The 12,985-nt window shown below is 40.1% G+C and overlaps 1 protein-coding gene and 1 non-coding gene across 2 annotated transcripts; one reads left to right on the top strand and one right to left on the bottom strand.

The window, feature by feature from the left end:
• Positions 1–902: 902 nt before the first annotated feature.
• LOC103975549 (RNA exonuclease 4-like) lies at positions 903–2,901 on the bottom strand. The gene is made up of 7 exons (XM_009390546.2): positions 2,834–2,901; positions 2,529–2,680; positions 2,318–2,448; positions 1,795–2,012; positions 1,474–1,680; positions 1,314–1,394; positions 903–1,228 (listed from the first exon to the last, which is right to left on the bottom strand). The coding sequence occupies exons 1-7, from the start codon at positions 2,863–2,865 to the stop codon at positions 1,000–1,002; spliced, it is 1,050 nt and encodes a 349-aa protein (XP_009388821.2). The 5' UTR covers positions 2,866–2,901; the 3' UTR covers positions 903–999.
• A 2,128-nt stretch (positions 2,902–5,029) lies between these two features.
• TRNAL-UAG (transfer RNA leucine (anticodon UAG)) lies at positions 5,030–5,109 on the top strand. The gene has a single exon. It is a non-coding gene; the product is annotated as a tRNA-Leu (tRNA).
• Positions 5,110–12,985: the final 7,876 nt, after the last annotated feature.

Genomic DNA, 12,985 nt, shown 5'->3' with positions numbered 1-12,985 from the left:
TCCACCGATGCCACATTGACATGGTGGACGACCACGATGCTAACGCCGTATGGTTGACGTGGCTCATGGTATATGACAGTCTTTGCATAAACAAGGATTCTTCAATCCATTTCACCATGCTAACGTGACATGGCTCAGTCGGCTCCTAAAAATAATTGGTAACTTCATCGAAGCGTCGCTAATCTCGACCGTTCAAGTCAAACTTCCGTACGATACGTTTACGGTTGATTAGTTTCTCCATAGTGCAGATTGATTATGATAATATAATTAATTAGTGAAGTTTGAAACTCGGTCTTTTCACAAAAATTTCTCTTATATTTTTAAGTTCTTCTCTGTATCAACCAGCAAATGATTTGATTGATTATCTTTTATTTTCTTTAAATTTCCAATAATCCAACAAAATTTATAGCCTTCTTTGTTTATATAAAATTTTACAGCATTTAAAAACAACGAATGTTATTTAAGAATATACGTTTTATGAAAAAGGTATGGCACCGTTAGACACATCATAGCATACTTTAAAAAGCACTACAGTATTATTAGACTATAGAATATGCACAATACGATGAAGATTAAATCGATTAATTATATTAAAAATAAAATGGGAGATTTTGATTTACTCAAATAAATCCAGAAAAGAAACGATTTTATATCATGGATGAATTTTAATGATTTTGGTGAAATCTCCAAATCATGGAATCAAGGGATGTGCATGCAGCAGACAGACATTGGCATACGCATGTATGTGCTCCATACTTTTTATCAAGTAAATAAGCCGTAGCACTGAAACATTATGTAGGATTACGTAGACAGAGTACATGACTTTCATTGCACACATCTAAAGCTATAGAATTGCATGAGATGCAACTCCTATCAATCTATAAAACTAGTGCATAATCGACTGCCTCCGAAGTCCTTTTTAAGTACAGCAGATTAGATAAGATTGCTCCTAGTCCTGCAGACGTAGGCTACATGCATGCGCCATCTTTCACGACTTGCTTAAGAGTCCAGGCACCAGCAGTAGTAATCGGATGCCGAGAGCTCCAGTAACGCATCCGGTGTCATCTTCTCCAGCTCCCGTTGCCTCCACGCTGGGTAATTGTTGCGGCTCTCGCCGCAGCCTGAGGCGTAGTCGCGCGGATGATTCTGTGATCGCATCCTGATATAAATCCTCATCGCAGCCAGACAGTCCTCGTACGGGTCTTGCGTTCCGGTTTGAATGTCATATCTGCGGATGAATTATATGCATACGTGAACAAGCGCGTGCTAGCTGAAGCATGATAAATGAACCTTACTTGTGTTCGTTCACTCACCCTAGGTAGGCTTGTGTCAGATACTTGAGCGAATTGCTGAGCTTGCTGGTCCTCATCAGCGGTGGGTAGATTGCTGTGTCCCTGCATGCGCTCGGAGAGAGAGATGATCGCTTGCTCAGAAAGATGATCGCTTGAAACTCAGATTGGATACAGCAGGTACCTGATCAAGAATTCAGGGTATTCAACTCCAAGGGACTCGAGGTCGTGATCCAGACCGTGCCCTACGAGGATTCTTGCCTTTCCACCCCGAGAGCGTATCTTCCAGATGGGTTCTCCGTTGCTAAGGAAGTCCTGAATCCTCCTCTGTGCTTGCTTCAGCGCCATTGCGTCCCTCAAGTATTCAGGTCTTATCCCTGTCGTTTCATACCTGGACCGATTTGAAGTATTAGGTGCTCCTCCTATTCGTGTGATAAGGAGTTCCATGTTGATCACCGAGTTTGTTCAGAGAAGTACAGGAAATAAAGAAGGCATACAAAGGCACCTATAGTTTGTGACCGGTATTTGGGGCTTGATGTAGGTCTGGAAGATAACGTTCTCGTCCTCGCCGATCAGGCAGACCCTGGCACACAGGTCTAGTGATCCATCGCTTCCTCCCCCGACCATCTTGCAAGCCAAAGCAACTACCTGGGAACCTTGATTTCGAGTGCCATAATCCGATGAGCCCTGCAAGCTCATCCTCGACATCCGAGAGGTAAGCCCCTAAAAGAAGAATGAAGATAATAATGGGTATGCTGGCTCGACTATGATTACGGACTATGATTAAGATGCACTTAGAGACTCGAGAGAATCAACGGATGATCCATTAAGTGCATCAAACTGTCACCTATACTGTTCTGGAAAGAATCTTATTTCAGATATTAAAGATCCAACTCCTACTTAATTCAGACCATACGAAGAAAACAACATGAGAACATGAAACACAGCCCTTCATGATACTTCTTCTTTCTTCCTTTAAGGGGATGATGCCGTGTTTTGAGCTGATTTCTATCATTTAGGTCACTCACCGAAGCAGCGCGAGAGAGTTGGCATGATGCACGGTGAGTTCTAAGAGCATTTGGACTTTCGAAGATGTTGAGGCATAGATTGCATCCTCGAGTTCTGAATACCCTGGCACATTCAATCTTCGGCAGTGGTCCTTCAACAAAGATATCATCTGATCCTTAGAATACAAATGTCGAGCGACGAGAGCTGCTTCCAACTTCAGACATCGCTTACCTATCAGATGCTCCCTAAGAGATTCAAAAAACCTGCAGTGTTTTTGGCATACCCCACACTTTGGCTCATGCACCGAGTGAAATGAAACCCTCATATGTTCCACCAGATGCTCCACCTTGTTGTATTGCCTGAAACATGCTGCGCATTTGTTTCTGCTCGCACCGCATTTAATAGCCAGATTAGAAATATACGAAAGAACTTCAAATAACACAATATAAAGTATGAACATTAGGAAAAGAAACAGGAACGTGCACATGCATGATGCATAAAAGATGAGTGTACGTGAAGAAGGATTGGTGGTGTACCTAACAGTCTCAGAGTCATGCCTATTGTCCATGGCTGATCTGCGTAGCTCTGAACTGCCAGAGGGAAATGGCTCAAGGTTGGCCAAGAGACGGAGTGTTGGTTCCGTATTTATATACAAGGTTGGCAGCGGCCTTCAGGTACAGCCTTCACTAGAAACTAGTGGGTACGAGTGCATCAGCAATTAAACCGGAGATCTCCCATCTCCATAGATTTTAGGTGGTGTAGTCTTGATCCTTCGAATCCCTAAGTGGATCTATTAGTTGAACTGGAATTAGGATCATCAACCTTATACGATGTCGGATTTAAGAGAAGGGCACCATTGCTCCAGACATGGGTAAAGCGTTTTGACTCGGAGAGTTCTTTGTGCACCATATGTAACCTTTTCATTATGGTCCCACCGGATTCTTGTCTTTCACAGATACCCGGTCAAAAGAAATGGTGGAAAAGAACAAGGTTTAAAGGGTTCAGGATTCCATGTCCACACCATGTATAATATCTTTGACTTTTAGAACCTCTACAGTAAAAATGTCAGACAAAAAGATGCAGCTAAATTCATAAGACATTCTTAATGTCGGAGAAGTAGAATCCTCTATGGATGTCCATGTTGCACTGTGCTGTCCTGCATCGCAGACCTTGTGTACATGCAAATGTGTCTATGGCAGCAGCTCGTCAGATTCTTTCCTTACCTGGAATCACGTCTCTTGATGATAGAGCTTGCACACTTTGTTCTTGTAGTCGACTGTCATCTCGCCACTGTCGTGATTTTAATCTGTTAATCACCCTAGCAGGCAGTCCAATTGCATGCGCAAGTGGTTCATCTTGGATCTCGAGAGCACTGGATATCTGCTTTTGACATGCAGTCAGATGTGGAGGATAAAGCAGCAGGTCCTGCATTATATTCCTGCATTATAAAGAACATCCGCTGCACATCGCCGAGAGATGTCTACCTCATCATTAACCTTGTGGTTTCTTTTGTTCACTTGATTATTCCAGACCTTATCATCGACACAATTTACCTCTGCCTTTTGGAGGCGTTGTTTGACCCTCAGTTACAATCACAGTGTATGTATTATAACTAGCAATCATGTTCTCTAATCTGCATCTGTTCTTGCTCTTACAGTAAATGTTGATTCGTTTGAACAAAGTGCGTGCAGAGCCTCTCAAATTTTGTCGATCTTACATGATCAAAATGTTTATGAAGTAATGATATTGGACGGTAAACACTAAAATGAAACTGGTAGCTACCAACATTGCATGCTAAGAGACACAGTCCTCGCAGGTGATCGAAGGAAGCTGGTAGATGCTCTTTCTCTTTAAAGCAGTAGAATATATCCGTCCATTGTGGTGGGTTCTACCATCAATATTATCCCCGGTCATCCCTAATAGGAATACAAAAGTTGTGGATCCTTTGACCGCCACCGACGAGAACTGTTTGCACCAATTCCAAGCCATGAATAGTTGGATGTCAACATGGGATTTTACCACCAAAAGTATTCTTTGCTTCCGTGAGGGGCCAACTCTTTGGAAAGAGAGGAGGGTTAAAAGCAGAGTGACCTGTAAACCTCCCCTTCACCTTGGACTTGCATGTCCTTCAGCCATGCTATAGTATTACTGTGTCGATTCCTGAGAAGCCAATATAGATTGTGTTCCACAGTTCCAGCAAGAACACCATCAAGAATGGTGTGGAACTCGAAGAAACCTTGAGCTACTTTCATCCTTCCGCTTTGCATGTACATTTTAATATGTATCTGTTCTACTTGATGTCGTGCTCATTGACTAGGAACGTTGCATTACAGAATAATACTTTCTCACAATGGACAATGATCTTTTTTGTCCTTTCTGAGGAAAACATCAGTCAATCATCGTGTTACAAAGGTGAAGTAAATGATTGCAATCTTTGAATCCAAGTTGGAACAATGATGTAGAGAGCAGGAATCCACTATCCAAAAGAGAATTCTTTTTAGAGGAGAAGAAACAAGAAAGTGGGAGTAGAAGATGGAAAGCCGGAGTTATCATTTCCCTCTCAGACTTCATATTCTGTTCCCCGCTACATTTTGGCCGGAGAGAGCGGCTGTTACAAAACAGAGGTAAGCAAGAAAGGAAAGCATATCTATCCGCTACACACAAGTGGTCGGTTATTTAGGAAACGAAATAGAGTGATTATATTTTATTGTAAGAGAAAAATCATCAACAGAGACAGTTTGGCCGAGTGGTCTAAGGCGCCAGATTTAGGCTCTGGTCCGAAAGGGCGTGGGTTCAAATCTCACAGCTGTCAAATTAATTAATTGTTATTTTTTTTAATTTTTTCAGTGTGTCTTGTCAGGCACTTTGTTCTTTGCAGTCTCCGGAATACTTTTGATCGAGAGAAAAGCACTTATATCAATATCTCGGTTCACAAATCGGTTCATCAAAACGATGCATTGCTGCACCACAGCATCAATTTCGCACCAAATGTATATTTCAAGTATTCCAGAATCCATATGACAATTCCTTATGGCATAAGGATTGATTTCGATTAGTACTAAATGTCACGTGATGCTTTTCACTTGCTGCTTAAGCCTTGTAGTCACTTCAAGGAAACGTCCGCCCAAACCCGTTGATATATATTTACTATGTCTGAGACCCGTATAGAATTATTCGATATGTAATTTAATTGGTCATTCAGAAAAAAAGGGTTTCATTATTGAAAAAGATGAAACCGACGTGGACAAAAGCTCGAATCTCATCCCGATAGCTTGCCTTCTATGGCATACCAATAAGGGGTATTCACTTTTTATCTTCCTTTTCCCATGCGTGCCAGAGGCGACCGGCGATCCCGAACCACAGATGTCATTGTTCCTTTCCCTCACCGCGCCCGCAGAAGGATTCCAGGCAGCGTCCACGTGGGTGATGTGGAAGTTACAACAGAATCGGGTGATGTGGAAGTTACAACAGATTCCAGTGGGACCCGCAGCACGCGCAACAATGTTCGTCGGGGACACATCGTCGCCCTGTAATATGGTCTTACTCGCACGCGCAACGGTGTTCGTCGGGGACACATCTCCGGTGGGGTAGTTAATAGTATCAGCGATCGCCTAAGGGGTTTGAGAAGAAGAAGGTCGCGGGATCCTTGGCGAAGGTGGGGATTTGGATGGGAGCTTCTTGTCGAGGAAGGTGACCTTTCTTCGCCTTCTTTCTTGCTTTCGTTCTTATCCATTCTGTTCCGGCGATTGCTCGTTTCTTTCTTTGCTACCTACCGAGAGGAAGGGCGGTCAATTCAGGCCAGAAAGAAGGAATCCTTTGTTACGCATCTCCTTTTCAGTTGCTCGTGTGGGCAATCGCTCGTTTCTGTGTTTGTTCATTCTTGGTTCTTGTTTGAGATCGAGAGGGAAGGGCGGTCGATTCGGACCCCAAAGAAGGAACCCTACGTTCCGCATCTCCTTTTCAGTTGCTCGTGTGGGCAATCGCTCGTTTCTGTGTTTGTTCTTTCTTGGTTCTTGTTTGAGATCGAGAGGGAAAGGCGGTCGATTCGGGCCAGAAAGAAGGAACCCTACGTTCCTCATCTCAGTTGCTCATGTGGGTAATCGCTCGTTTCTGTGTTTGTTCTTTCTTGATTCTTGTTTGAGATTGAGAGGAAGGGCGGCCGATCTGGGACAGAAAGAAGGAACCCTAAGTTCCGCATCTTGTTTTTAGTTGCTTATCTAGGTATTTGCTCGTTCTTTGTTTATTCTTTCTTGATTCTGGTTTTCCGCAGCTCCGTTTCAGGTGCTCGTCTAGCTATACTCTTCTTGGTTCGTGTTTTCTTTTAGTTTGTTCTTAAAGATGTTGCTTAATTCTTTTTCTTGGACTGATCGTGGAGTTTTGGTGTAAACTTTATGATCGGGGAGTGAAATCTTGATGAGTAAAGAGACTCTTGTATAATTTGGAGTATCAGAAATCAAAGGCCATTTTAACTTGCTTTTTGTTGGTTGATGATCATTGAACAAAGATGCATCAGTTTTTCACATTCGTAGTCTGGCAGAAGATAAGATACTTTATGGGATCGATGAAACAAAATACTGTCGGTTTGCCATCTGACTACTGAGGAATTGGTTTTAGTGATAGGAGTTGGAGGAAACGTGGATTCAGGCTGTTACTAACCAAACATGCTGTTATTTTTTGTATTGTCAACTAATGAAGTTTCTTATCTTTTGCCAGACTAAAGACAAAATTATAGTCTTTTTGCATATTAAGGTTCAATATTTACTAAACCTTTTATGACTGTGGATTGTAACTGTATCATTGTGCTCCATGTTTGGTTGTCGTACGGTCAAAACCCCACAGTTCAACTTGTGCACCGTCATGGAGAGTTGTGAATAACAACTTTTGCTGCTATCTGCTTTAGATATTCTCGTTGCAGTGTTGACTGCCACCTTCTTCTCCATACTAACACATATGTAAACAAAAAGATTCAGAACCGAATTCCTTTTGTCCATAATTTTCTTACTGTGATGTTCTTGTTTCTGATTTGTTTTCTAACCAAAGAAGAACCTTAACTCCACTTATCGAATTAGCTTTAACCAAGATCTTCTGTTTTGCTTTCAACAGTGTCTTTTCTCTATCATATTTGCTTCAGTGATTATTACTTGTTGGATCACTGAAAAGTCAGCAATGAAGTTGGTAAAAATTGTTCTAAGTATAATGTAATTAAGTTTTTATGATCGAATAGCATTTTTGCATGTTATCACTTTAATTGTACTAAAGCAAAAAATGTGCTGCGATGCCTCATCCAGTATTTTAGCTTTAATTTTGAGTTTCTATGTACAGTAGGATGGCTTGTGCTTGTTCATCCGGGATGCTTTAATTCTGCTGATTACTTTTTGTTGGGTTTTTTTATCTTTTGAGATATGTGTTCTGAGCATTTACGATTTGAATGAAAGAATGACAGATTTTCTTGTTTGTGATGACCCATTATGATCCAATGCTGTCTCAGTGCAGGATGATTCTGTTTTTTTTTTTTTTTTGAGATATACTGATTTATTTCGTCGGTTACTTCCATGAGCTTTTTTGGCAAGGAGATGTCCATATTTTCAACTATTAATGGTAGCGACTTTGAACACATAAAAAATATATTGCCTTCAGCGCTGGTATATGAAACAAGTCCTGACAACGTTGGCATTTGATGCCACTTGATGGTATTGCGAAATTTATAGTGGTAACTAATCAAAAAGGGGTTGTTTTACTTTTACTATATCAAGTGATTATTTTTTATATGAGTATAACTTACTTCAATGACTATTCAACATTTTCTGCATTATGGAAATTTATGAGCCTGAAGGTTGCTAGTGATGTTGTATGAATATTCGTGTGTTATATACTCTTGGAAATGATATGTATTGCACAGATGTTGCTTATGACCTGACAAAATGCACCGCTAGGACTAGACTATGAAAGAGGGAAGTTGTTTGTTGTATTAAAGTGTGTGTGTGTGTGTATTTTTTTTTTTGGGGGGGGGGGGGGTAGTCTTTCATGGAGATGGTAGCGGTAAAGGATCCAAAGAAACTCTTTGTGTTGTGAAATTATGTATTTCCTTAAGGGAAATGAGGCAGAGAACATTGCTGACTTAAATAAATGCTTTTGCATTGATTTCATTGGAATTAATGGTTATATTCTCATTTATTCTTCCATAAAATATAGGCCGCACAAATGGCAACAAACTTTCTTCTGGCTAGGCTTTGTTTTTGGTTTGGAATCACAAAGAAGTTTCTATAAAATGAAAATTACATTGTTAGTTTTAAAGTTGCAGATCATATTTGATTGGACTACAATTATCAAAGGAAAAGTTTCTTCGATTGGAGTGCTGGAAACTTCTGTCCTGGTGCTGATTAACACTGATGACTCATTGAACAGTCTTCTAAATTTGAATACAAATCTCTCACAGTCTCTGTGTGAGAGATTTGGATGGTCCACTTGCTTCTGTCGGAGGAAGTTATTCATGTTTAAGTATTTCCTTTTGTTTCGGCTTCAAGCTTAAGTTGAATCAGATTCTAACCATATCTGTACTCCGTTAGGGTGGCATGCATTCTTCGAGATCTGGACGGTGCACTTTGCTTGGAATCTTCAGGCACTCGAGTTTTGGACTGCCTACAAAGAAAAAAACAAGCCAGAAAAAAAAATAAGTTAGGTGTCCATATGCGGAAACTGAAAATTTTAAAAAAGGAAAATGTTAAGATCACAGTATCAGGAAACATTTTCTTGATGTTTGTGAGGACTTGGATACAAGTCCTGATTGGAAGATCCAGTCAAATTTAGACGCTTCAACTGCATCATGCATCAGGATTGAAAGGACCTCAAATTTGTAACGTACGATGACGCCGGTGCAGATGCAGAGAGGGTTATTACCAAAATTTTGAAGCCCACAGCGCTCTGATTTTGTAAATATATAAGTTGCTTAGTGATTTTTAAGTATAGTTCTATGAGAAGGAATACTTTTTACATGTGTATATATATATATATATATATATATATATATATACACACACACATTTGCAGTTTATGTATTTTAAACTGCTTAAATTATTCCTTCCAAAATGTCTCCCACTATTTTTTTTTAAAGAAAAGTAATTTCATGTCCTTCAAAATTGTTTGAAGTGGACGGAACAACACCGAAGGTGGTAAGAAAAATATATGCAGGGTTTAAGGGTTAAGAGAATCTCTGAACCCTTAAACCCTGAGAGGTAATGGAAACAGGATTAACAAGCGAGGGTGTTCGGTCAACTATGGATGATTGGAATGGGTTGAGCTAGCAAACTACGTATGGGATTTGAGAAAACCAAGCATGTTAGTTTGAGAAAACAGCGAAGAAGGGAAAAACAGGCCCAAAATCCTTTCAGCAAATGAAGTAAATAATAATTGTAAATGAAAATGAGAATGAGAAAATGTGTTAATAAAACTCATAAACACAGCCTCCTTAAGACATTCGTATGATCCAGAGAGCAGCTAATTACGTAAATGTGTTAATAAAACTAGAAAATGTGCACGACCAACTTAATCCTTTTTATTAGGTGAAATCCCTTCCAGCCTATCTCAACCATCCGGTTTCTCCAGTTAATTTAGGACTTTGGTACCCATTATTGAAAGTTAGCATGGGTGCTGCAATCTTTGGTTGCACTTTTATTCCTATACTATACTACCGCTTAAAGTTCCACCCCAACAAGTTTCTCGAGAGAGTAGCTCCCATACAAACCTGACTCCACGTGTCAGATTTATGAGAATGCCATCTGACCGAGAAAGAATTGGGACGGAAAGTTAGTCCAAGTCGCAGGACTCATCTGAAACTTGTTATAACGTTGTCTTAGGGGTCAAACGATGGAGCAGTCAAGAAAGCAACAAGTCCCTTGTCGTTTAAAATAAAGGTGGAAAGAGATCACTGGTCGTTTAGTTCTTTTGCCTAATAATATGCAGAGTGTTGAATGTATCTTGGAATCCAAGTACTCGTACAATCAACTAAAGTATCAACAAAGATATGGCTCGAAAAGAGAGAAGAATATGCAAAAAAAAAAAAAAAACCATTAAAGGAATGGAGACAGGAAATGTCCCTGAAATTTTCTTCTAATGTGTCAACACGCCCATTTTAGAACATTGTGTCTTCGGTAGGTAGGTAGGGGGGTCAAACTACCAAGGAATCAAAAGTTTAGAATCTTAAAATTATTGAAAGGATTAATTCCAAGAAGTCCCCTTTTTTTTCTCTTGATAAAGGATGCTGAATGAGGAGCGTTACTCAAACAACGAAGCTATCAACAAAGACATGGCATGAAAACAGAGAAGAATAGACAAAGAATTAAGGAGACAGGAAACATCTATATAACAATGCTGGTGATAGTACTTTGGCATGATCAGACACGGCAAAAGAAAAAAGGTCACTGATGTGCAGTATTGAATGAATCTACGAATATAAGAAACTGTCAGAACTTGTGCGATGGATTAAACCAGCATTAATCACAAAAACCTTTCTCCTTTTGTCTTTATTGTTAAGCTCCAGTTGCATCTACGTAATTGTCAACAAATGGTGATGAAACAAAATGCAATCGGGAAATCAATAAAATTCATGATCTCTAACCTTCAGATTTAAGAACAAACGAAAAGCACATGCGGCTCGCTCGTAAGATGATCATGTAAAGAAGAAAACCATGAATTAGAAAACAAATGTTCCGATGAAAGATTCAAGAAACAAACTGCATCAAAATAACAGAAACCAGAAGAGCAGAACATCCAGAAAAGAAAACCCTGATGCTTAAAAGCTAAAAAGTAACAAACCCAAGATCAACAGATCATGAGATCCATCTCAAGAAAGAATACGAGGATTCGTCTCGAGAAAAAGAAGAGAAGAATCCATCTTTGCATAGAAGAAAAGAGAAAGAAAAAACGATCCTATCTCAACAAAGGACAAGAGAAGAGAAGGAAGGAGGGAGGGAAACATCACCAACGGACATCATCCATCTCAACAAAGAAGAAAAGAATCCATCTCGAGAAAGAAGAAACGGTCCATCTCAAGAACGGAGAGGAGAATCAACTCAAGACGAAGAAAAGAAGAAAAGAAAGGAACAAGGGAGGGAGGGAAGCACCATCGAGTCCGATGAACCACCCGAAAGTGATCCATCAGATGATCCAAGCACCAAAATCAGACCCGTGACTCCAAAACGATCGCCATCTAGGAAGAGGATCAGAGATCGCCGTCATACCCCAGGCCCAGAAGTGCGACGGCGTTCCCCTTCTTGATCGTGACCCACTTCCGCAGCTTCGAGGCGGACGCGGCGCAATCCGAGCTCTGTTATACAAACAGGCCGACACCAGATTTGGGTACAGGGGGACCGACCGCTACGTGGAACATAGCGGGGCTCGATCACTCTCTACCATCGAAATAAAAAAGAATAAAGAAAAGATTAAAAAAAGAAGAAGTTGTTGTGGGTAATGCCCAGCGTGCTTCTTTGAGTGAGTGCCTACGATACCTCTTATTTGACTTTTGCTTAGTAGTAGCAAACGAGTTATCATAAACCTCCCCTCTCCTTTACAATTATAACTAATAAATCGATTACACTTAGCTGCTCTATAATCAAATTGTCCAGTTTTACCAGTTGACCAACCACAATGGGATATGCATAAAAAGACGGCGGGTGATGATATAAAATGCTCACCTCAATCAACACAAATATTGTAGCTTGGGTGTCAGTCACATTCATAGCCACTAGTAGACAAACATCCACCCGTCCACCTGCACAGTGGAATGGTAAAATATTAGCATTAATCTTAAATACATACCGAAGCGCCCAAAAAGATATTGTATGCACTAACTATCACACGAACGATTCCTTCGTTAAATAACACAAGTCTGTGACTACCACAAGTCTCCCGTCCCCAATAATTGATCACAAGTGGATCTGTGTCAACAATATATAAAGAAGCGCAGATTACCAAAGTGAAAGAACAAGAACTCCGAGACCTATCATAAAATGTCAAGAAATGTCAAGTATTGCATGGGTACACGTAACAGAGAACCCAAAAACACTGCCAGAGTGCAAAGGCAACAAATTTCGGGAAAATAGAGATTGAAGCAATGAAATTTGTACCAAAATTAAAGCAATCCATTCAAAACATTAAGCCAGAATAATTAAGATCATACTCTCATGAAACCACTAAAAACAGCAGCACATGGAGGGGAGCAGTGGCACAGTGATCAAGCTACACATACGACAGATATCGAAGCTCTGGACCAACTTCAGGATGCAATTTGGCCATGACAAGGAAACTCACATTTCTAGCTCTTCTCTTACATTAGGGAATGTTAAAAAAGTTAACAACAGCAGTACAGGACAGATATCAAACCAACTCAAACGGATGCAGGACATATATAAAAAGAAGAGATGTTCACAGTTGATACAATGATGTATAGATAGATGACTGTGGATTTATTTCTATCGTCTGATGACCAACTATCCATCTTCGGTCTATCAACAACATATTAAGTTTGCAAGAAAAAGAGAGCAACAATACAATAAGGAACCTGTATTAACTATTTTGTCACTGTCAATTCTAGCATATCACTGATCTAATGACTTGGATATACTAGGCCTAGAACCACATGACATAAAATGTTTTTATCACAAGTTAAATCCAATCCATGAAGTTCAAATAAA

The sequence above is a fragment of the Musa acuminata genome, chromosome BXJ3-2, assembly GCF_036884655.1.
Source record: "Musa acuminata AAA Group cultivar baxijiao chromosome BXJ3-2, Cavendish_Baxijiao_AAA, whole genome shotgun sequence".
NCBI lineage: Eukaryota > Viridiplantae > Streptophyta > Magnoliopsida > Zingiberales > Musaceae > Musa > Musa acuminata.
This window is presented reverse-complemented; position numbering and strand designations above follow the sequence as displayed.